The sequence below is a fragment of the Bos javanicus genome, chromosome 3, assembly GCF_032452875.1.
Source record: "Bos javanicus breed banteng chromosome 3, ARS-OSU_banteng_1.0, whole genome shotgun sequence".
Classification (NCBI taxonomy): domain Eukaryota; kingdom Metazoa; phylum Chordata; class Mammalia; order Artiodactyla; family Bovidae; genus Bos; species Bos javanicus.
In genome coordinates, this window is record NC_083870.1 from 8,551,074 (window position 1) to 8,573,903 (window position 22,830).

Sequence of the window (22,830 nt, forward strand, 5' to 3'; positions counted from 1 at the left end):
TGGAAACTGAGGCCTAGCTCGAATGACACTGCAGGCCTATAAGAGTCGGAGGCTGGGCCTCCTGCCTCCTTGGTGTGTCCTGAACAGTCCTGCGTTGCTCTGCTCCCAGGCAGTTTTGGGGTATCAACCTCAGACCCCAGGATTCTTGTCTCTAAGAGTGCCAGTCACCTGCTTGTGCCCCAGGCGCTACCACCCCACCGAAGGGCTCTGACATCACCTCCTCTTGACCAATGAGCAGAGGCCCAGCAATGGGTGAGGATGTGAATGTCAGCTACCTCCCCCACCCCAGCCCTGTGGTTGCAAAGATGCTCTAACAGGAAGCGGGTTTAAGGAGCTGCACGGCTTCCTGCCGCCCCAGGGCTGAGCAGGGCGAGAAGGGCGAGTGCCAGTCCCGGCCACGAGACACAGCTTCTTGCCGGGGTCCTAGCAGCTTCCTCTTCCACAGCTACTTCCGTGTGGCCGGGGCCCCAGAGGCAGGAGCTGCTGCCCGTTGCCCAGGCCACTCTCCACCCCCAGTTCTGAGCCCTGCCCCCCTGGGGCCAGGCCAAACCCAGAGGCTGGCTTGGGATCCCATGGGGGACTAGTAGGGCAAAGGTCTTGGGGGACCGAGGTGGCTGGGCCAGGGCCCTGGGGCTCCGGCCATGAAGTCTCGGCAGAAAGGAAAGAAGAAGGGCAGCTCAAAGGAGCGGGTGTTTGGGTGTGACTTGCAGGAGCACCTGCAGCACTCAGGCCAGGAGGGTAAGGAGGCTAGCCCGGAGCTGCTGTTGGGTGGATGGAGAGGCATGGGGCTTCTCCAGCCTCATCGAATTTGAGGGTACAGAAGCAGTTTTTCTGGGAGCTCGTGGAGAAGGGGCAGAGGCGTGGGGTCACCCCAGGAGGCTGATGCGTAGGCAGGGCAGGAAATGTGGCTTGGTGAAGAAGGCCGAGGAGCTCTTCCGTGGGACCGCCTGGGGTGAAGAGCCTGGGGATGAGAATGAGGACACTTGACAGGACAGGATGGAGAGACTGGAAACCCGGGAGAGGGAGAAGAAGTAGCAGTGAGAAGATGACAGCTATGGGACAGGAGAGGAAGGCTGAGGGGACAGGGTCAGGAAATGAGTGGCTGAGGAGCATGGACAGTCCTTGGGTCTGAATGAAAGAAGGCGTAGAAGGGCCCCTGGAGAGGGTGAGGTGGTACATGGGAAGGACGGGGATTTCCTGGTTGGAGGAGAAGAGGTTACGGGGCTCTGGTCTCTTTGCAGCCTTCCTGGGCCACAGGTGAAGATGTGGGGTAGGGGTGGTCCCCTCCCCCAGTCTCTGTGATTCTCTGGTTCTCCCTGTGCAAAGGAGAAGCAGGTTCAAGGTGGAGGGTAAGGCGAGAAGCTGCTAAAATGGGGAACACCAGAAGAGTAAGAGGGATGGCCTGAGCCTGGTTTGAAGGTGGGGGTGGAGGGTACAAAGGAAGGTGGGTGTGAGGACTGCCTGTGGACAGCACCTTCCCTGGATTGCCTCGGAGGGGCTTGGGAACCAGCAGGGCCAGAACAACACTGGCCCCCGACTATGCTTGGTGTGGAGTAGACACTCAGAAACATTTCTTGATTTGACTTGGAATTGAATGCATATATTCTGACTTGCCCAGCCCAGCTTGTTTTTTGGTACTTTGAGCTCCTCCCAAAGAAGGACACGATTTCTATTGCCTCCCCCCCCCCCCAACCCCACCCCAATCTGTCATTTCCTCTTTGTCCTCTTCTCTGCTCTGGGCTGTGGTGCCTGCAGTGGAGGCAGGGTGACGGTGGGTCCCAGCTTATTTCCTGCTCTTAGGCCCGCCCCTGTGTCTCCAGATGCCTCCTTCCCCTTTTCTCCTCCCCCAGAGGCCCCCATCCCCACAGGCCTCGCTTAAGGGAAAACCCGGGCCCCAAGGAAGGGTGTACAACAGCTGAAGTGGTTTCTCTGCACCTTTCTCTTCTCTTGGGGCAGAGCCCAGCAGCCAGCGCAGGGCTGACAAGAGGAATCACAATCTTGAGAAAGATGGCTCTTGGCCGAGGGCCACATGCTGTAGCTGGGGCTGATGTTCTTCTAGTTCTCTGCAAACCCTCGGTTCAGCCTCCTCATCCTGGCACTGTCCTTCCCTGTACCCCCATGTTGAAGCCAACCTCATGTTGAAATGCTGACCCCACAGCCAACCCAGATCCCACTCCTGTAACCTTCCTGGCCTCAGATGGTGCAGGGCATGTTCTCTGGAAGGGACAGACAGGTTGCTGGGTCCAGATCCTAATGAATCCCAAAGAGAGAGCGAGAGAAGCACCTCCTGCCCTTCACCAAAGCCATGTCTGAATCCAAGGGTAGAGGAGAATCTTAGGCAGCAGGGCAGCAGCAGCAGCCTTCTCCCCTTCCCCCAGCTCCTCCTAGCACAGACAGGTGGAAAGTAGAAGGATAGAGAGAAGCCATAACCGCTTCTCTCTTTAAGCTAAGACCCAGCAAAAGTGAAAGTCCAGGCCAATGGAAAGCTGTGTTTCTGGTTAATTTATCCTGATTATCTTGGGTTCCCAAATCCTTGCTGCTGTGCTCCATTTCAGCAACCTCTCCCAGCTCTTTGCCTCAGGTAGGTCTCTTCCTTCCTAAGCCCTTATGTGTGTTGAGTTCTTCCTTTTCCTAAACTTTAACTCTTTGAGACCTTGCTCAGGTTTCTGATTCTCCGGGTTTCTAAGCTTCAGGCCGTCCTCCCTGACCCACCCTTTGACTCTCTTTGACTCTACCACCCCAACTCTGAGTCTTTTATCTCTGACCCTATTTCTCTTATCTCTGTCTCCTTGACTCCTCCATCACTCTGATCCTATTATCTCTTCCCCCATCTCCTTGACCCATTTCCTCTATGGCTTTGACTCCTTAGGCTCTCGATGTCTTCTTTCAAGGCCTCCTCTGGAGGTTCAAAAATCAACAGAGAAGGATGGGGAAGACCTGACTTCGTTGCAGTTCATGTGAAAAGAGCTTGGGATTTAGGTGACAGCAATTACGAGTTAACAGAGTGATGGCTAAAAGAGCTGGGGTAGCATTAGAGTAGAGCAACAGCTTGAATGAGGAGCATTCAATGCTGGGAACCTGAGGTTGGGAGACCCTGGCAAATGGGCCCAGATCCTGAAGCGATGGATGTCGAACTGTAGGGCCAGGACTAAGATGAGGCAAGAGAAGTGACGAAGGCACAATTTAAGGAAGCTCTCACGCTCAGGGCCAGGCAAGTGCCCTAGGTGCCTCTTTCTTAAGGAGGCATTCACTCTCAAGATCATTTATGTGCACAGCTGGCTCTGGCATGACCCTAAGAGTGAGTGCTTCCTTAAATTTTGCAGCCTTCAAAAAAAATGTGCAGCCTTGGTGCTTTCCTTCTCCTACCCAAGTCCTCATTCTGGGGTGCACGAGGGTAAAGGGTGTGGACACCAGGTCATACAAGAAGGGTTTAAAATAGTGTTTGATGGATTTATTATTTTCTTCAGTCTGTATTTCTAACTTACTTAATTCCACAATGAGCTTGGGATGGATGACTTCCAAAACGCCAAATAAAAAGAATAAATGACTGAAGGAATTAAGGTGAAGGGAAAACAAGTAGGGTGAGCTCAGTGCCCAGAAATGCATTTCAAGTAGTTCCATATGGTTCCAAGATATGGGCTTCCTGACAGTTAAAGAAGTAAACATAATCAGATATAAAATTCATAAAGCCCACCTGAAAAATATAGGTGGCTTAGGAGAAGCACATCTTTTTCTGATACACACAAGACAGGGTTTTCTCTGCTGCATCTCAGTTAATTGGACCCAGTGTTTTGTCTTAGGCAATATTCTCTATTAAATCTCCAATTCATTGACTAATTCGTTGAGTAATTTAATAAACATCTGTTGAGCACCTGCTCTGTTTCAACACTGTGCTAGATGCTGGGGAGGATGTCACTATTTGTCAGAAGGTATAGATACAAAATATACTAATCATAACAAAGTACAATAAGCACGATAGTACAGATATAAACAAAGGACCGTGGGAACTATAATACAGGTATCAGCAAAGAGTTTAGAACTGGAAGTGATGTCTGAGGTGTGTTTTGAGGAATGCATAGGGATTCACCGGGCAGAGACAGAGAGGAAGGCATTCCAAGCAAGGGAAAACATGAGTGATGGTACCAAGGCTTGTTCAAGGAACAGCAAAGGGCTGGACCATAGGATTTACTGGGCGGGGCGGCATGCGGAGACGGGGCTGGCTGGAACTGGTAAGGCTGGATGGCAGTTGGATCTGGTTTGTGAAGGGTCTTATGCAGTATACCTGTTGAGAAGATTTTATTTTATTCTGTGTTTGTAAGCTAAGCATTGAAGATTGGGGTGGAGCAGAGTCTATATGTAGCAAAGGATTTCAAGCATGGAAGTGCTTTAGAGAAATACCTTTGTGGACTTGTGGAGATGAGATTCAACGCATGGTTTTTGAGGTTTTCCCATGATTGAGACACCATGACAGATAAGATGAGGAAAAGCAAGATGGATCACACTTAGATCTTGTCCTTAAGGGGCTTACAGTCCAGTAACTGGGGAAGGCTCTAAGGCAGGGGGAAATAACACAGTTTTTTGCATTCTTGGATTTGAATTCTGGCTCTATCAGGTTGATATTGGGCACTCATTACTTCTTTGATCCTCTGTTTTCATGTCTAATGCACAGTGCTTGGCACATAGGTGCTTTTCTCCTGAATGGACCAGTTTGAAGGTCTGTTACAATTTTGTGTACCTTCGTATGATAGATCTAACATCCATGCACTCACTAACCAGAGAAGGTGCTTCACAATAATGCCCACCAGCTCTGTTCCATCCTGGTTGGAAGAATTAATGTTCCTTTCACTTCTGTAGAGTGTTAGTAAATGCACTTTGAAGACCAGTTTTTTACCTCTTCCAACTGCATTGCTGTCCCTCTAAAATTTTTGTAGTACCAACTAGTAATTACAGAGAGAGAAATTTCAGGTCAACAAAGGCAGAACTTTCTAATGGGAATGGGCAGTCTGGGGAGGCAGTGATCTCACCCTCACTAGGGGAATTTATGCCAAGACTCTAGAACCAATGGGCAGAGAGATTATAACAGGTTGGCAGGCTGGAGCTGATATCCTGCAAGAATCTTTCTGACAAGTGTTTATTCCATGTTTGACTTCCCTGATGTGCCCATTTCTCAGACGCTCTGGGGTCTCTGGTCTCCCAGATCTTCTGACTTTTCTCTGCGCCTTCTGTGTCCCCCAGTGCCCCAGGTGCTAAGGAGCTGTGCAGAGTTTGTGGAGGAGTATGGAGTGGTGGACGGGATCTACCGCCTCTCAGGGGTCTCTTCCAACATCCAGAAGCTCCGGTGAGTCAGGCAGTGAGGGGAGGGCTCTGTGGCCATGAGGCCAGGAAGCCAGAGGGGTGAGGGGAATTGGGGAGAAGGAAACACAGGTGATAGGTACTGTCCAAGGGCGGAGCTCTAGTCTCCTCAGGACAGGCTGACACCATGCCCCACACTTTCCACAGGCTAGCCTGCACAGACGCGTGACTGTGCATACACACATGCACACATACACACACTCCTCCGCTCCCACGTGTACCCACCCAGCTTTACAGACAGATTTAGATATAATTCACCGGCCATAAAATTCACCATTTGAAACTGTAAAATTCCATGGTTTTTAGTATATTTACAAGGCTGTGCAACCTCCACCACTAATTCCAGAGCATCAACTCCAAAGAAACCCTCTACCCACGGTCACTCCACATTTCCCTCCCCGCCCAGCCCCGAGTCTACTTTCAGTCTATGGAGTTGCCTATTCCGGACATTTCACATAAATGGGATCACATAATGGTAACTTTCTATGGCTGGCTTTTTTTCACTTAGCATGTTTTCAGGGTTCATACATGTTGTTGCATGCACCAGTACTTCATTTCTTTTTATGGCTGAAAAATATTCCGTTGTGGGGTGTTATCACATCTGGTTTACCCATTTATCAGTTGATGGCTATTTGGGTTGTTCCTACCTTTTGGCTGTTATGAGTAACGCTGCTATAAACATTTTGTGTACGAGTATTTGTGTGGACATATGATTTCGATTCTCTTGAGTATATTCCTAAAAGTGGAATTGCTGGGTCGTATGGTAACTCTATGGTTTGGGACTTCCCTGGTGGCTCAGACTGTAAAGAGTCTGCCTACAATGCGGGAGACCCAGGTTCGATTCCTGGGTCGGGAAGATCCCCTGGAGAAGGAAATGGCAACCCACTCCAGTATTCTTGCCTGGAAAATCCCATGGACGGAGGAGCCTGGTTGGCTACTGTCCATGGGGTTGCAGAGAGTCAGCGACTTCACTATCACTATGGTAACTCTATGTTGAACTTTTAAAGAAACTGTCACACAATTTCCCACAGCAGTTGTGTCATTTTCCATCCCTACCAGCAATGTATGAGGGTTCCAATTTCCCCACATCCCTGTCAACGTTTGTTACTGTGTGCCTTTTTGATTATAGCCACCATAATGGTGTGAAGTGATATTTCATCTGTATTTGCATTTTCCTAATAGCTAATGATGTCAAATACTTTCTGTGTGCTTATTAGTCATTTGTATATCTTCTTTGGAGAAATGTCTATTCATCAACTTTGTTCATTAAAAAAATTAGGTTATTTGTCTGTTTTGAGTCGCAGGAGTTCTTTATGAATTCTGAATATTAGATACTGACTAAATCTATGACTTGCAAATATGTTCTCCCGTTCTGTGGGTTTTCTTCATTTTCTTGATAGTGTCCTTTCTCACACAATGGTTTGTAACTTTGATGTTAAATTTATGTATTTTTTTCCTTGGTTGCTTGTGCTTTTTGTGTCATATCCAAGAAACTGTTGCCTAGTCCAAGGTCATGAAGATTTACACTTACGTTTCCTTCTAAGACTTAGTCGCATCCATCTTTGCATGTAGCCAGGAACACACATTTTAGGCTCATTCCTCCACTTCTACTGACTCCTACATACCCCTATGCTGCCGCTGACACCTCTACATCCTGACATGTATCCTGTTCATGCATAGGTCCACTCATCCACCTCACATCAACTGCATGTTGACAAGAACAATGCCTTAAGCTTGCTGCCTCACGCATATACACGTCCCAGCCTCTTCCTTCCAAGTTTCATACATACTGGCCCTCGACCCTGCCTGGAGCCCATCTCTACAGCTCCCGCTCTCCACACGTTGCCTCAGACCCCCGCCACTCCTGACTACTCTGCACCTCCCCAGGCAGGAATTTGAGGCTGAACGGAAGCCAGACCTGCGGCGAGATGTTTACCTTCAGGACATTCACTGTGTCTCCTCCCTGTGCAAGGCCTACTTCAGAGAGCTGCCGGACCCCCTGCTCACTTACCGGCTCTATGACAAGTTTGCTGTGAGTTGAGTGGAAGGGGAGTGGGAGAGAAGGCTGAGGGTGGCCGCTCTGATGCGACATCCCAGATGATTCTAATGCCAGACAGAGTCCTAGGGACCCCGCGTGACGGAGACCACATGGAAACGACAAGACCCTTCCCTACAAGTCTCCTGGTCCTGCCATCTCCGCCCTCCCCCGCCCCTCTTTTCCCCAAGGCCTGCAAACTGCTCCCAGTGCAGGGGGAGACAGGGGTGGGGAGGCGGGGGGCGGGGGTGGGTGGGAGCAGACACTGGAAAGCCCTTGGAAATCACCTAGACCAGAGCTTCCCTACATTTCAGAGAATGAGAACACTTTCAGGAAGCCAGATGTTTTTCAAATGTGCCCTTCTGTGAACTGTGATTTGTGTGTTGAACATCTCTTGGATACATGACAGGATTTCCCTGGAGGGCCAGTGGCTAAGGCTCCCAGTCCCAGTGCAGGGGGCCAGGGTTCAATCCCTGGTCAAGGGACTGGATCCCACACGCCACAACTAAGACCCGGCACAGCCAAATACATAAATAATGTTTTAAAGGGAAAGAAAATACATGGCAGAAGCGCTATCTTGAACTGAGTAACATTTTTACTTATATTTTTTAAAGTATTTATTTATTTATTGGTTGCACCTTCTAGCTTATGGGATTTTAGCTTCCAGACCAGTGATTGAAACAGGGCCCTCGACTGTGAGAGCTTCTTAACCACTAAGACGGGAGACCCCCAGGGAACTGCCTTGAGTAACACTTTTAAATTAAGTTGCATTTTATTGAGCATGACATCATTTACAGATCCTAAACAGCCAGGGCATGCCATTCAGCCCAAATAGACCAGGCTGGGTGGGCATAGGTCTTCCCGGACACCCTGAAATAAACCACAGCCCCTGGCGCACCCACAGGATGAAACCCCGAGTGTTTTCCAGTACCAGAGCACAGTTGATGAGGATGCTCAGGCAGAGAGGTGGCAGGAGCTGCTCATGGTCGCAAAGCCCTAAGTGGCATGGCCAAGAGGCAGTGGCAGGTCTTTGTGGGACCCAAGTTCTGTCTGCTACTTCAGTGTGCTACGAAGATCCAGGGTTGGGGGATGGCGTGGGGTTGAGCACAGACTGTTTCTGAGAGTTTGGCTCAGAGCTCTGGGAAGGACGCTGGGGCAGCACTGCGTCACCGACTCCTGCCCCTTGCTCCCAACCAGGAGGCTGTGGCAGTACAACTGGAACCTGAGCGCTTGGTCAAGATCCTAGAGGTGCTTCAAGAACTTCCGGTCCCCAATTACAGGTGTGTGGGGCTCCCCCCGCTAAGCCCGGGCTCGCGCTTTACCTGGGGCCTTGACTCCTCGCTTCTCTTCCGGCCCCCACCCTGTGTGAGCTCGGCCCCTTGACGCCCCCTTTCTGCAGGACCCTGGAGTTCCTCATGAGGCACCTGGTGCACATGGCCTCATTCAGCGCCCAGACCAACATGCATGCGCGCAACCTGGCCATCGTGTGGGCCCCCAACCTGCTGAGGTGGGTGCATGTGTGGTGTCCTGGCCGGGCCTAGCCCCTGGGGAGCTGCTTGAGGACGGAGTGTGGCTGTGTGGTACTGGAGAGGGCTCTCACCCAGTGAGAACAGGAAGGCTCAGGGTTACATGGTGTGGCTCACCTATGCGAGCCCTTTCTCTGAGCTTGAGTAAAGTCCCTAAGGACGGGGCCTTTGTGTTTTCTTTTATTTTTGGCTACACTGAGTAGCACATAGGCTCTTTGTTCCCTGTCCAGGGATCAAATCTGTGCCCTCTGCAGTGGAAGGGTAGAATCCTAACCACAGGAGCACCAGGGAATTTCTGGGCCTTTATGTTTTCTTATACTGTGGTCATTTAGCTCAGGGACTGGAGCAAGACAGGAGATGAGGGCGGTGCAGAGTGTGGGAGCTGGGGGGCTGTGGGGGGTTGGGGGGAGGTAGGGGTGGGATGGGCCTTGTCAAATGTTTGTTGAGCAAATATCTTGGAGAAGTAGCCTGCATGTCACTCCCTGTGGTGCATACACAGGCACCCTGGTGGGCAGAGGAGGTAGAGACTAATATCCCGAGGAGGGTGTCCAAGAAGGCTTCCTGGAGGAAGTGGCCCTTTGAGACTTGAATCATGCATGTTGATTAAAAGATGGAATGGGTTTAATGGCATTCAGAGGAAAGGGTATAAGGTATTTTTAGGGAGAATTTGAATGGGGAGATGCGGTGGGGCTGCGGGGCATAATCCACACCTCCACAGGTCTAAGGACATAGAGGCCTCAGGCTTCAATGGGACAGCAGCCTTCATGGAGGTGCGTGTGCAGTCCATCGTCGTTGAGTTCATCCTCACGCATGTGGACCAGCTTTTTGGGGGTGCTGCTCTCTCTGGTCAGTGTCCTTCCCACCCCCCACATCACCACTCTCTGCCTGGGGAGTCACATCAGAGTTAGAGAAGGCCCCCAAGATCATCCAGTTCAGTCTCCCCGCTGTGCAGATGACAGGACTGAGTCTCCTAAGTTCTTATGGTCTTGTGGAGAAGACCCTGCAGAAGAACGATACAGTCAGGACTTGAGCGGGCCTCTTCCACTCTCAGTCTAGGGCATAGCTTGACCTCTTAATCAACACCCATCCCAGTTCTCGAGGCTAGTGACTGATCATTCCCACCCCCAGTCCACTGGGTGAATGTCCTGGGATCTCCTGACCTCTATGTCCCTGAGGACTTCCTCTTGAGCACAGAGGATTGACCTCCAGGTATATCCCCTACCTTGGTAGTTAGTGAGTGGGAGGATGCAGTTAGGGGGTGGGTACCCGAAGTCCTCTTTCTGTTCCGGGCTGGCCAATTCCTCTTTCTTTTCCTAGGTAGTGAAGTGGAAAGTGGATGGCGGTCACTTCCAGGGGTCCGGGTGTCAGGCAGCCCTGAGGACCTTATGCCACGGTCCCTGCCCTACAATCTGCCTAGCATCCTGCAGGCTGGTGACGGACCCCCCCAGATGCGGCCCTACCACACCATCATAGAGATTGCAGAGCACAAGTAAGGCCTTCTTCCTGGGCCCTTCTCCCCTGCACTGGCCGTCAGGCTCCAACTGCAGCGATTTCTCCATTCCCTCCAGGAGGAAGGGGTCTCTGAAGGTCAGGAAGTGGAGATCCATCTTCAACCTGGGTCGCTCTGGCCATGAGACCAAACGCAAACTTCCACGGGGGGCTGAGGACAGGGGTAAGTCTGCAGAGATTTGGGGGAGTTCTGCTGAGGTGCACTAGGTCCTGGCTCTATGGACATCCCTGTCTTGCAGAGGACAAATCTGATAAGGGGACTCTGCGGCCAGCCAAGAGCATGGACTCGCTGAGTGCTGTGGCTGGGGTTAGTGATGGTGAGTATAGGTGTGCACTCGTGTATGTGGGGTGGGGTAAGGGTAGGGATGGCCAGTGACTCCCATCTCCAGGGAGGGGAGGGCGTTCCTAAATATGTGTTGGTGGGGTGACCTCCGCTCAGCTTGTTGTGAAGGGTTGGCAGTGGTGGCTAAGGGAAGCTGGGCCTGGTGCCTTCCAGGCTATAGACAAAACAGAGGGCACTCTCCAGAGCCTTTCTGAGGTGTGTCCAGGCCCCTTGTGGCTGAGGTTATGGTCTACCTTTCTCTCCTCCACAGAACCAGAGGGGCTGGTCGGATCCAACAGTCCTCGGCCAGGCCCACTGCTGACGGAAAGCCTGGAGAATGATTCCGTGGAAGCGGCAGAGTGTGAGCAGGAGCCCGACCCAGAGGCGCTGGGTGGCACGAGCTCTGAGCCTGGCACACCACGACCTGGGCGGTCAGCAGTCCGTGTTGGGGGCAGCAGCCATGCAGAGCGCCGTGCAGGTGTCCATATCTCAGAGCCCTATGATGTCAACCTCCCAGCACACATCAGCAATATGCTCAACATATCCGCAAACAACATCTCTATCTCTTTGGCGGGACTTGCCCGTGGTCTTGAACGCCCTGCCCTACAGCCCCGGCCAAGCCCTGCCTCTGGCCCCGGTCCTGGCCCCGGCCTTGGCCCTGGCCCCCCAGGTGAGGACCCAAGGATTGCCAAGGACTGGGAGAAGGGACTAGAACACTAGGCTGAGGCTCTGAAGCTGGGAATCTGCCCTGGACTGTGGTGGTTATCTTTAGCTGCCTTTCCAAATTCAAGATTGAGGGAATCCAGTAATATTATTAGGTTATATGAGCTTCACATAGAAAGGCTCTCTGGCAGCCTTAGATCACTGATACACCCAAGAATGGGGATTTGTGTCAGATATACACAGTAGGGATTACTAAGTACAAAGTAGGAAGATATAATAGTTGGCTATCCAGGTAGCTCAGTGGTAAAGAATCTGCCTGACAATGCAGGAGAGGCAAGAGACCTGGGTTCGATCCCTGGGTTGGGAAGATCCTCTGGAGAAGGAAATGACAACCCACTCCAGTATTCTTGTTCGGAAAATTCCATGGGCAGAGGAGCCTGGAAGGCTACCGTCCATTGGGTTGCACAGAGTTGGACATGACTGAGCACAGACACATTAACAGGTGACACGGGTTCAATCCCTGCTCCAGAAAGATTCCACATGCTCAGGGAAACTAAGCCTGTGCATCACAAAAATAATAACAACAACATGAATAAGAATAGCTAACAGTAGTTGAGAGCTTATGATATGCTTTAAGGACTTTGAAGGCATTAGCTCGTTTCATTTTCTCATAGTGTTGACTCAGGTATTGTTATTGTCCTTACATTACAGCAGTGGAAACTGAGACTTGTGTTAAGCAATTTGGTAGGAGGTGGCACAGCTGGAATCTGATCTGTGCTCTGACTCCAGTTCCTAAGTGTCAATAGTGAGAAGTACTGAGGCAGCCCTGGGTAGTGGGTAAGGATAACGACTGCAGAGTAAAGCAGACTGGGATTCAAATTTGGGCTGTGCCACTTGTTTGTGGCACTTGGATACATTTCTCTGAGTCTCAACTTCCTCATATATATAATGGGGATATATACCTGACATTATAAACTTGTCTTGTGGAGAAAATAAAGCAATGCATTATAAAACATCCAGCACAGTGCTTGGCGCCTGGCAGGAGCTCTAAAAGGTGGCTATAAGCCAATAGTTAGGGATACTGGTCAGAGAGGATTAGCCACAGGAAGCATCTATGCTGGGAATGTTGGGCCCATACTGTAAGCAGTGCTAGGAAGACTGACCTTGGAAAGGGTCAGAGCTGGTCTTGACCTTAGTATTCCTGGGACTCTCTCTCTCCCAACAGATGAGAAGTTGGAGGCAAGTCCAGCCCCAGGTCCCTCGGCTGACTCGGGCCCAGTGGACGTGGCCCCTGCCCTGGAGGACTGCCTGTCCCAGGAGGTGCAGGATTCCTTCTCCTTCCTAGAGGACTCAAGCAGCTCAGAACCTGAGTGGGTGGGGGTGGAGGACGGGGAGGTGGCCAAGGCGGGACCAGCAGGAGCAGCCTTCTCCCCTGGGGAGGAAGACCCTGGGATGGGCTACCTGGAGGAGCTCCTGGGAGCTGGGCCTCAGGTAAGGAGGCGCTGTGCTGGGTTTGGGGGTGTTAAGGAACCCAGAGGGTGGACAGGACCACTGAGTCCTAAGCCATGATGCTGTATTTACAGGTGGAGGAGTTCTCTGTGGAGCCACCCCTAGATGACCTGTCCCTGGATGAGGCACAGTTTGTCCTGGCTCCCAGCTGCTGTTCCCTGGACTCTCCTGGCCCCAGGCCTGAAACAGAGGAGGAAAGTGGGGAGGAAGTCTTCCTGAGTGCCTATGATGACCTAAGTCCCCTTCTGGAGCCCAAACTCCCAAGTTGGGAGGGTCCAGGCAGTGAAGAGGAAAAGGTGGCAGGGTCCGGAAGACAGGAGGCTTCAGGACAGGCTGAGGGCAAGCAAGCCTTGTGTGAGGGTGGAGAGAACGAGGTGGAGCCTGGAAGCAGATGGGACACCGGCGAGGAGGCTGAGGGGAGGCCAGAGAGTGGTGTGGAGGGCAGAGAGGCCACTGAGGAAGGAGCAGAGGCTGAGGGGAGCCAGAAGGTGACTGACAGTTTGAAAGAAGGATGTGAGGAAGAGACAGAGGAGACAGAGGCCACGGCAGAGGAGTCCAAAGGTCAGCAGGAGGGTGAGAGAACGGAGGAAGCGAAGGGTGTGGGAGAAACTGGAGGAGAGCAGGCTAAAGACAAGGGGAAGGAAGGAAAGACGGAGAGACAGGAAGGTGCTGAGGAAGGAGACGAAGCCCAGGTAGCAGCTGGAAAGGACTCAGAGCATGAGGCCCAGGAAAACCAAATTGCTGAAGAGAGCTGGGAGGTTGTACACAAACAAGAGGGTGAAGGAGGCAGAGAAGATGAGGTCAAAGGACAAAGGGGAGATGAGGGTCAAGAGGCAGGAGAAGACCAAGGAGATGGCGAAGATAGCAGGATCCCAGAAGCAGCAGCTGAAGGAGGAGCAGGGGAGATCAGCAAGGAACGGGAGTGTGGACATGGAGAAGCTGAGGGAGACCAGAGAGCTGGAGGTGAACATGTAGAAGAGGGTTCCCTTCCTGAAGGGTCACGGGTAGAGTGCCTGGAGGTTGACAGTGCCAAAGAGGGAAACTCCCAGTCCTCTGAGACAGAACAGGCAGCCCCACAGCCACCTCGGCCGGAGGAGATGGATCCTGAGGGGCAGCCCAATCCCCTTGGCTCAGCTGGCGGTGTGGGCATGCGCCTGGCTTCCACCCTCGTTCAGGTCCAACAGGTCCGCTCTGTGCCTGTGGTGCCCCCCAAACCACAGTTTGCCAAGATGCCCAGTGCAATGTGTGGCAAGATCCATGTGGCACCAGCAAACCCATGCCCAAAGCCTGGCCGGCTCGATGGGGACAGGGCCTGGGGCTCCCGAGCCTCCCGCTCCTCTTGGAGGAATGGGGGTAGTCTTTCCTTTGATGCTGCTGTGGCCCTGGCCCGGGACCGCCAGAGGACTGAAGCTCAGGCAGTTCGGCGGACCCAGACTTGTACTGGTGCTGGGGACTACAGCCTCATCCCCAAAACCTCCCCCTACAGCTTGATCCCTGCCTACGCTCCCCGGCCCCTTAGCTGCCTGGAGATCCCAGCTGAGGGCACAGAAGGGTCTGGACCCCGGAGTCGGTTTAGCCTGCCCCCCAGAGAACCCCAACCTCCTGATCCCCTTCTGTCCCCCCAGCGCCGATCATACGGATTCGAAACACAGGCTAACTCTGGGAAAGGTGAGGGACTGTAATTAGGACAAGAGCACTGGGCATAAGGGACAGTAGCTGTCTCCAGGGTCTTGGACTGTTTCATCTGCAGCTTGAGCAGCTGTAGTGTCCAACTCTATAGGTTTTGGCCCTCCAGCTTCTCTTTTTGACTGTGGGAAGCACTGTCCTGATCTGTTTACCTGGGCTTGTCTCAGACACAAAGCACTTATCCCTTAGGAGATTCCTGAGAGTCACCAAGATCCTGTCCCCAGAGAGAGGGGTCACTGGCCAAAGGGAACAAAGGGTACGTGGAAAACTTAACTGTTTCTCAAAGTGAAGAATGAAGGGGGAACTCCAGCCAAGGTCCTGCCTTCCTCTGAGGCAATGAACTCTTCATGCAAGTCCAGAGGAGAAGCGGGGTCAGGGCCAGGTTGGAGCCCATTACACACAAACACTTTTAGAGGTTATCTATCCTTGTTCTGCTCTTGGTCCCTTGGATACCTCCTGCTCCTATTAACTCCAGATTAGGAGAAAAATGTCCAGGAAACTCTTTGAATACACAATATTTGTTGGTGGGACTAGTTCCCTTCCCAGCTCCCCAACCCTCTGCCTCCCTGGATCTCTAGGAACCGAGGTCTTATATAGATCTCTCTGGCCTCTTCTTTCTCCTTTGGAATAACTTCCTATTTTAGGGAAGAGGGATGGCGTCACTCAGGCACTGGGATTGCTTCTCTGCACAGGTTGGGGCCACAGGTCCCAAGGGGCAATATCTCAGAATAAATGCTGTATTTTTACACATAAATAGTGTGGTTTCTTTTTCCTCTCACTAAAGTTTTGAATGATAGATACCATATCTTCCAAAGTGGTGCTAGTAGTAAAGAACCCACCTGCCAATGCAGGATACGTAAGAGATGGGGGTTCCATCCCTGGGTTAGAAGATCCCCTGCAGGAGGAAATGGCAAACCACTCCAGTATTTCTGCCTGGCGAATCTAACAGACTAAGAAGCCTGGCAGGCTACAGTCCACAGGGTCATAAAGTCAGACACGACTGAGGTGACTTGGCACGCATAGTTATATTTTCATGTTTGGTCAAACGTTGCATTCTTCTGTTTTTATTGTCTGGGTGTTCTTCCTCAGTTGTCGTGGTGGAGACCTACAGCTAGAAACGAGAGCTGGGTTCATGGTGGTCAGGAAATGAGGAAGGGAAACTTATATTTACATAATGCTCTTTATACGTCAGTAATGCTAGGTATCCTACATGCATAGAATCTATGCTCTTAATTTTTAGTCCACCTAATAATTCTATAAGGTTGGTACTGGTACTCCATTAAAACAAAAAAGTTTTATTTGGCTGGACTGGGTCTTAATTGAAGCATGTGGGATTTTCCATCTTAGTTGCAGCATGTGGGCTTTTTTTGTTGTTGTTGCTGCCTGCGAACGCATCCTTGTGGCATGTGGGATCTAGTTCCCTGACCAAGGATGGAACCTGGCTTCCCCTGCATTAGGGGCACAAAGTCTTAGCCACTGGACCACCAGGGAAGTCTATAGTATCTCATTTTGCAGGCGAGGAAACAAAAGTTAATTAGGTCAAAATGTTTGCCAAAGGTCTCAGAACTAACAAGTGGCAGAGGTAGGTCTGAGACCCAAAACTGTCTGGCTCAGGGTCTGAACTCATTCCCTTACACCACACTACTTCAAATCCATTAAGGGTAGGTCCTGACTGAAAAGAATGGGAATTAAGATACCTTTCACAGAAACTGAGACTCACAAAAACTAGACACCTTCGGGGTCTTCGAGTGACTACGAAGGCTAATGTTGCTGTTTAGTCACTAAGTCCTGTCAACTCTTTGCGACCCCACGGAATGTAACCAGCCAGGCTCCTCTGTCCATGGGATTTCCCAAGCAAGAACACTGGAGTGGGTTGCCATTTCCTTCTCCAGGGGATCTCAACCATGGGATGGAACTTTCGTCTCCTGCACTGGTAGGATTCATTACCACTGAGCCACCAGGGAAGCCGGGCTAACACTAATACACATGAGCATATCCAGATTTATATATGCCCAGATATGTCCTAATAGCCAATAGGAAACTTCAAATAGGTGGCCTGATTCAAGATGCGCCCCCGCCCAATAGCTCTTTTTAAAGACGGCACCTCTGCCTCCATCTGATGTGACTCTTTGATATAAGCTCACTTCTGGAACTAAAAAGGCCCTGGCCAGCAGAAAAATGGTAGCACCAAGTTAATCGTCCGTCTCCCGTTCTTGCCTAAAGCCACTTGGACTTCAGTGTCCTTCTTCCAGGACCCCAAAGGGTTGTTTCTTCCCAGTAGCAGAACCACACTACACAAGCCCGCATCCAAACCCGCAGCAACATGGAGGGAACGGAAGTCGGGCGGCTCGGAGGCAGAGATGGCTGGGTGGGTCGAGACAGACACTTCCGCCCCTCACCAACATGGCGGCGGGCCGGGAGTGCGCATGATCAGCTGTCCCTGGAGATACCCGAGTCCGGAGAGGGAGAACACGGTCGGGGGAGATCGGCGGCTGCGGCGGCTTTGGCCGGTGAGTGCAGGACATAGCGGGAGTCTGGAGACTGGGTGAGCCGGCACCGCATAGCAGCTTTGATTTTGTTTCCGTTTTTTAGGTTCAGGAACTCCTGGGGCGGAAGTCTTTGTTTTGAGGGAGGGGGCCGTGCCCGGTTCTTTATCTCCTACCCCCTTTGTGGGCCGAACTCACTCCCCGCCCCCGGGCGCGCACGTCCCCGCCCTCCTGCGCTGCCAGCCGCGGGCCGCTGGGCCGGAGACCGCAGGGCTAGCTGAGCCCCCGGCGTCCTTCCCTACCTCTGAGGAGCAGCGCGGGCTGGGGGTGAGCCCGGCCGGGCTAGCCGGGTCACCGCGCGGGCCCCTGGGCTCGCGCCTGGCCGTAGCTCAGCTGCTGAGCGCCTGCTGGTTGGTGGGCCCGCAGGGAGACGCCGCATTCTCAGGCGAGGTCTAGGTGCTTGACTTCTTTGCGGACTTGATTTTTCCCTTTGTGTCCAGACTTAGCTAAGCTCTTTCAGGGCCCTCCTTCCCTGAGCGTGCACGCCACAACATGCTAGCCCACTTTCCGCGTCGCGTACCCCTAAAGCTCAGGAAATGCTTCCGGATGTCCAACTAAGATTCGAATAAGTAGCCTGACCCCGTTGCTGATTGTCCTCAGAGGCTGCTCCTGGCTGACAGCTGTGGGCCATAGAGACGCCTCTTGTACCCTGCCCTCTGATTGCTTCCTTCTGCTGTCAGTGCTGCAAGCTTCAGAGGGGCATTTCCTCCGCAGGTTTGAGGATGGAGCGGTAGGTGGTCTTGAAACGCTGGTCCTACTTCCCCCTTAGGGACTGGGATCTTCTTGCTGCGCTACTTCCTCTGGACGGTTTCACTTTCAGTTCCTTTTTTTGGGGTTAACGCTTTGGATACAAGCTTTCCATGACTCATCCGCTGAAGATAAAGGTTTGGGGGACCTTATGGGTAGAGAATTTACAAGAACCTTACCCCTTTCCTGTCGAGATTATTTTATTGCTTTACACTGTATAGCTGTTTCCTTCTGGAGGCGCCTTCCTTTGTTTTTCCTGCCCACCTTCCGCCGCCCTCCAGCCGTCTCCCCCCACCCCTAGCCCGTCCCCCCCAAAAACCCCCCACCCCCGTTAGGGCCTTAAGGCAGGCACCTTGTTGATGCGTTCCTCCGCCATTGTCTCCTCTTTCCGAACCCTGGAGTTTTCTCCGTTCTTGCTGGGTTCAGTTGATTTGGAGTTGTCATGGCAACATTTTAGCAACTATGTTGTTCCACAGGAAGGCTTGGTGAATAAAATAGGAGGGGCTTGAAGACGATACACTAGGGCTTTAAGGTCTTTTTAATGAATGACATATATTTGGACTTCCCCAAACAACAGCCGGATCAGTAGAATGGGGCCCAAGGGCCAAGTCTGGCATTTATGGTTCTGGAGGTTTTCTTTTCCTAGATCTGAGGACAGAAATTTCTTGGTATTCAGTATGTGTGCCTGAGAAACTGGAATAAGCATCAGGGTCTATGGTCCTGTATTTTTTGATAGCTGTGGTCTAAACATGGCCCTTCCTAATCCCTATATCATGGCAGATCATAATAGCTTTAATAATGATCCATCCAGAAATATGTTGTTTTTCAGTCTTTCGTATAATTATCCCCTCTCCACCAGAAGATGGAGTGTGAATTGGAGAGGTGAGGAACATTATTTGTAGAATTGCTTTTTCAGTCATTGTAGGCAGCCTTCAGCATCCGAATGGAGAAAGCTGGTTGTCCCCTGCAGAAGATTGGTTATGTTCCTGGATGTGTCTTCATGGAGCCTAGGTTCTAGAAATAAGAGAGCTTTCAGTTTCCTAGACTCACTAGACTCCCTGATTTCTACCAGGACTTAGCACTCAGGCCTGTGAGGCAGGAGATACGAAGATTTCCAAAGAAGGACCAGTTCCTCGGATGTGCCCCCTCACAGAGAGATGAAGGGGTGAGTGAAGAAGAGGTAGGGCCTGGAATGGGAGATGGGAGGCCTGGGAGAATGCAGAATGGCTAGGAGCACTGGCTCTGGAGGTCAGGCAGACCTCCGTTTAGGTCCCAGCTGTATCACCTAGCTATGTGATCTGGTTTTCTGTTTATAAAATGCAAGTAGTGCTACCTACTCATAAGTGCTGTTCTTAGTACTAAATAAGATATTGCCTGTTAAATGCTTGGCTCAGTGCTAAGTAAATACCAGCTCTGGTTATTCTAAACTCCTCTAGCATCTGTTGGGAATGCCAATGAGTTTGGGAGCCATATGTTACTGGGCCAGTAACATTCACTTTTTCATTCACTTTTTCCCTTATTCTTCCTCTTATCCCTTCACGAACAGGCAGCAGAAAACAGCAGAAACCGAAGAGGGGACAGTGCAGATTCAGGAAGGTTAGTGGGAGAAACAGAACTGAGCTGAGGCCGCCAGCCCATCCTGGTCTCGCCCCACAACCCCCGGGCCTATCACCTTCTCCTTTCAAACGACACGCAAGCGCAACAGAGGGAGAAAAGCAGTAACTCCCAGACTTTTTGCTTTTAATTCAGGTGCAGTGGCAACTGGGGAGGACCCCACCAGTGTGGCTATAGCTAGCATCCAGTCAGCTGCCACTTTTCCTGACCCCAACGTCAAGTACGTCTTCCGAACTGAAAATGGGGGCCAGGTAAGGGAGGGGGCCAGGTGGCTGCAGGTGTTACCTGGGGTTGGGACTGAGGGAGGTGACTGAACCTGTCATGGGGAGACTTGGTTTGGAGGATGAGGTGAAGATGTGGACTAATTGGAGGGTGGGGGTTGGGGGGTGGAATATGAGGTTTACAGTAGAGATTGGTATGGGGTGGGGGCCATGCTGAAACCACTGTATGGGAAAAGGATGGGGAATGGCTAAATATACGTCTCTGAAGGATTCTTTTTGGGGGGTCCTATCCAAGAGAAGCTTTATGAGGGGCTCTGGAGTCCCTAGCACTTACTCTCTCTTCCCCCCCTTCTTCCTCCCTGAATCTAGGTGATGTACAGGGTGATCCAGGTGTCTGAAGGGCAGCTGGATGGCCAGACTGAGGGGACTGGTGCCATCAGTGGCTACCCTGCCACTCAATCCATGACCCAGGTACAGGGGTAGGGGCTGCAGAGGGGACTTGAGCTCTGAGTAGTAAGATGAAGAAGGGAGCTAATAGGATGGGCGTAGCTGGGATGGTGAGACATCTGGGGCTGCCTTGACCCATAGCACTAGACTCTTCTCTGGGTGTTTCTCCCTGTCTCCTCACAAGAGATAGAGCTGCAGAGTAGTTCATGGGAAGTGTCTGACTGTCACTTGTCTCTGTCCTCTTGCTCCCCTTCCCAGGCCGTGATCCAGGGTGCGTTCACGAGTGATGATGCGGTTGACACAGAGGGGACAGCTGCTGAGACGCACTATACTTACTTCCCCAGCACTGCAGTGGGAGATGGGGCAGGGGGTACCACATCGGGGAGTACAGCAGCTGTTGTTACTACCCAGGGCTCAGAGGCACTACTGGGGCAGGCGACCCCTCCTGGCACTGGTGAGATATTATGTGAGGATGCTGGCTGGAGGGGCTAGGATAGGCTGTGGGACATGGCTGGTGGGCAGTGGGCCTTTACTCTTGATCCCTTAATGATCACTAAGACCTGGGCAGGCAGTGAGTCTGGGGCTGCCCTTCCAGCAGGAGGCAGTGTGTCTTGTTTTAGAGGAGGAGCCCAGGGCCTTGTCCTTAGAGCTTGGTGAGGGTTCTAGTCCCGTGTCCTGACGGAACCTCCCCTGCATCTTCACAGGTCAGTTCTTTGTGATGATGTCACCACAAGAAGTGTTGCAGGGAGGAAGCCAGCGCTCTATTGCCCCCAGGACCCACCCTTATTCCCCGTGAGTGACCCTTGTTTCTTCTCAGTTACCAGGAATAGTCTTGATCCTTTCCAAAGATTTGGTGCGGTTGGTTCCTCACCCCAAACTCCAATCTCAGTTTTTGATCTTGCCTCTCACTCTGGGCACCCTGTGCTCTATTGTTAGGAAGTCAGAAGCTCCCCGGACAACTCGGGATGAGAAACGCAGGGCTCAGCATAATGAAGGTAGGCACGATCTGCATGTGAAGCTTGGCGCTGCCTGCTGGGATTGGGGACCTCTTTGATGTTGAAGGGAGAGGTTAGGTGATTTTACCCTGGGGCCTTTGGTGATTTCTCTCCGAGTCACCTTGTCCTCTACTTGCCCCACAGTGGAGCGCCGCCGCCGAGACAAGATTAACAACTGGATTGTACAGCTGTCCAAGATCATCCCAGACTGCTCCATGGAGAGCACCAAGTCCGGCCAGGTCATGGAAAGACCCTGGTAGTGGCAGGATGCCTGAATTCTGTCTCCTGGTGTTGCTTCCAGAAATGGTAGACAGTGGGCACACATGGCGGTAGCTCTTTCCTGTCTGTTTCTGAGGTTCCTGAATCCCTGGGAGAATTTATTCCACCACCCTTTAAGGGAAAACAAGGTCCAGAGGGTGAACATGCTTTTGGAAAGCAAGCCAGGTATTTTTATATCCTAGTCCTTATTGTGTTGGCTTTTTCTTAACAGAGTAAAGGTGGAATTCTATCCAAAGCCTGTGATTATATCCAGGAACTTCGGCAGAGTAACCACCGGTTGTCTGAAGAACTGCAGGGGCTTGACCAACTACAGCTGGACAATGATGTGCTTCGACAGCAGGTCAGACCCTCCCCCACCCCCCGCCGCCCCCCCTCAGTACAGCTGTCCTCGACTCCCTAGCCACCAACCGATCTCGGGACTCCCTATTTTGTTTTCCATAGAGAGAGCTTTATCTTTACCTCGTCACTGGTGGGTGTCTGCGTAAGTTCAGAGACTTTTCTACCTATTTCCCTTACTGCTCTTTCCTATGTCCAGGTAGAAGATCTTAAGAACAAGAATCTGCTGCTACGAGCTCAGCTGCGGCACCATGGAGTAGAGGTTGTCATCAAGAGTGACAGCAACTAACTCTGGGGACTCAGGGGCTCTAAGCTCTACAGCCCCTTTCCGAGAACTTCAGATAGCCCAGGAGCCACAGGCTAATAACCCCATGCCCCTTTCCTTCACTGCCCACATTTGGCATGGGACTGGGGGGAGTTCAGAAGGCGTATCTTTGAATTAAGGCCCTGTGATCTAGCAGCCTGCAGTGGTGTGAAACACACACGTGGGTGTGCACCGACAGTCTCGCCCAACCAACCCTCCCATGCAGCCCCTGGGCCCTTGTGCTCCTCTTGCACAATGCATGTGCTGTCTCCATGCTGGACACTGGACACACTAAATTGGGGGGCTTGCCCTGTGCTTGCTTAAAGTGCCAGCAGAGGGTCTGCTGACAAGCAGTGTTCTGGCTTGCCCCAGGACTGGCGCTTCCACTGGTTCTTCCTTTCCCTGGAGCTCAGATGTGCTCCTCAGGACTCTGGGGAACAGGCTTTAGCAGGAAGTGGGGATCGGAGGCTTAGCAGTGGCTGCTGCCCCAGGAAGAGGAGATTGGCCAGCAAGCAGTTGAGGCCTATGCAGATCTCTGGCACCAGGGAGAACAGGAGGCAGGGCCCACTGGGGGGCCTTACCCCATTGTGGGGACGGTTTTTTTTTTTTTTCCTTTTTTTTTTTAAAGATAAACTGTTCAGAGCCATGACTGTCTCTGGGTCTTCCTCCCTTTGTGGGCTCCACGCTGGGAGGGAGGGAACACACTGCTTTGACCAGTAAGGGTTGGGTCAAGGTTGGG

General features: G+C 51.9%; 2 protein-coding genes and 1 long non-coding RNA gene across 10 annotated transcripts; 2 read left to right on the forward strand and 1 right to left on the reverse strand.

Annotated features, from left to right (window-relative positions):
• Positions 1 to 301: 301 nt before the first annotated feature.
• Positions 302 to 15,356, forward strand: ARHGAP30 (Rho GTPase activating protein 30). 3 transcript variants are annotated; one of them, XM_061400684.1, is made up of 12 exons: positions 302 to 738; positions 5,236 to 5,338; positions 7,240 to 7,384; positions 8,585 to 8,667; positions 8,787 to 8,894; positions 9,632 to 9,759; positions 10,231 to 10,402; positions 10,485 to 10,585; positions 10,662 to 10,739; positions 11,016 to 11,414; positions 12,633 to 12,898; positions 12,991 to 15,356. In XM_061400684.1, exons 1-12 carry the CDS (start codon positions 642 to 644, stop codon positions 14,596 to 14,598), a joined length of 3,288 nt encoding a protein of 1,095 aa, XP_061256668.1. In that variant the 5' UTR covers positions 302 to 641; the 3' UTR covers positions 14,599 to 15,356. The 3 variants fall into 3 exon arrangements, with proteins under 3 accessions (XP_061256668.1, XP_061256658.1, XP_061256678.1); XM_061400674.1 differs by having other exon boundaries at positions 303 to 738; positions 10,482 to 10,585; XM_061400694.1 differs by having other exon boundaries at positions 303 to 738; positions 10,482 to 10,585; positions 12,633 to 12,727.
• On the reverse strand, positions 9,759 to 11,085 carry LOC133238230 (uncharacterized). Its single transcript, XR_009733476.1, has 3 exons — positions 10,999 to 11,085; positions 10,136 to 10,226; positions 9,759 to 9,913 (listed from the first exon to the last, which is right to left on the reverse strand). It is a non-coding gene; the product is annotated as an uncharacterized LOC133238230 (long non-coding RNA).
• A 1,629-nt stretch (positions 15,357 to 16,985) lies between the features above and the next one.
• Positions 16,986 to 22,737, forward strand: USF1 (upstream transcription factor 1). Of its 6 annotated transcripts, none has more exons than XM_061401005.1 (11): positions 16,986 to 17,112; positions 18,968 to 19,060; positions 19,442 to 19,491; positions 19,645 to 19,760; positions 20,100 to 20,201; positions 20,436 to 20,448; positions 20,882 to 20,969; positions 21,114 to 21,172; positions 21,317 to 21,411; positions 21,663 to 21,791; positions 21,987 to 22,737. In XM_061401005.1, the coding sequence occupies exons 2-11, from the start codon at positions 19,053 to 19,055 to the stop codon at positions 22,074 to 22,076; spliced, it is 750 nt and encodes a 249-aa protein (XP_061256989.1). In that variant the 5' UTR covers positions 16,986 to 17,112; positions 18,968 to 19,052; the 3' UTR covers positions 22,077 to 22,737. The 6 variants fall into 6 exon arrangements, with proteins under 6 accessions (XP_061256989.1, XP_061256942.1, XP_061256952.1 ...); XM_061400958.1 differs by having other exon boundaries at positions 16,987 to 17,112; positions 20,436 to 20,631; XM_061400968.1 differs by lacking the exon at positions 16,986 to 17,112 and adding an exon at positions 17,154 to 17,878 and having other exon boundaries at positions 20,436 to 20,631.
• Positions 22,738 to 22,830: the final 93 nt, after the last annotated feature.

Excerpts from the sequence above, each read along its gene's own strand:
- ARHGAP30 (XM_061400674.1), top strand. The coding sequence starts at position 642 with ATGAAGTCTCGGCAGAAAGGAAAGAAGAAGGGCAGCTCAAAGGAGCGG. Across the intron at positions 7,385-8,584 it reads GGCTCTATGACAAGTTTGCT|GAGGCTGTGGCAGTACAACT; the intron begins GTGAGTTGAGTG and ends GCTCCCAACCAG. Across the intron at positions 9,760-10,230 it reads TGGGGGTGCTGCTCTCTCTG|GTAGTGAAGTGGAAAGTGGA; the intron begins GTCAGTGTCCTT and ends TTCTTTTCCTAG.
- USF1 (XM_061400958.1), top strand. Across the intron at positions 20,202-20,435 it reads CCACTCAATCCATGACCCAG|GCCGTGATCCAGGGTGCGTT; the intron begins GTACAGGGGTAG and ends TCCCCTTCCCAG. Across the intron at positions 21,173-21,316 it reads CAGGGCTCAGCATAATGAAG|TGGAGCGCCGCCGCCGAGAC; the intron begins GTAGGCACGATC and ends CTTGCCCCACAG.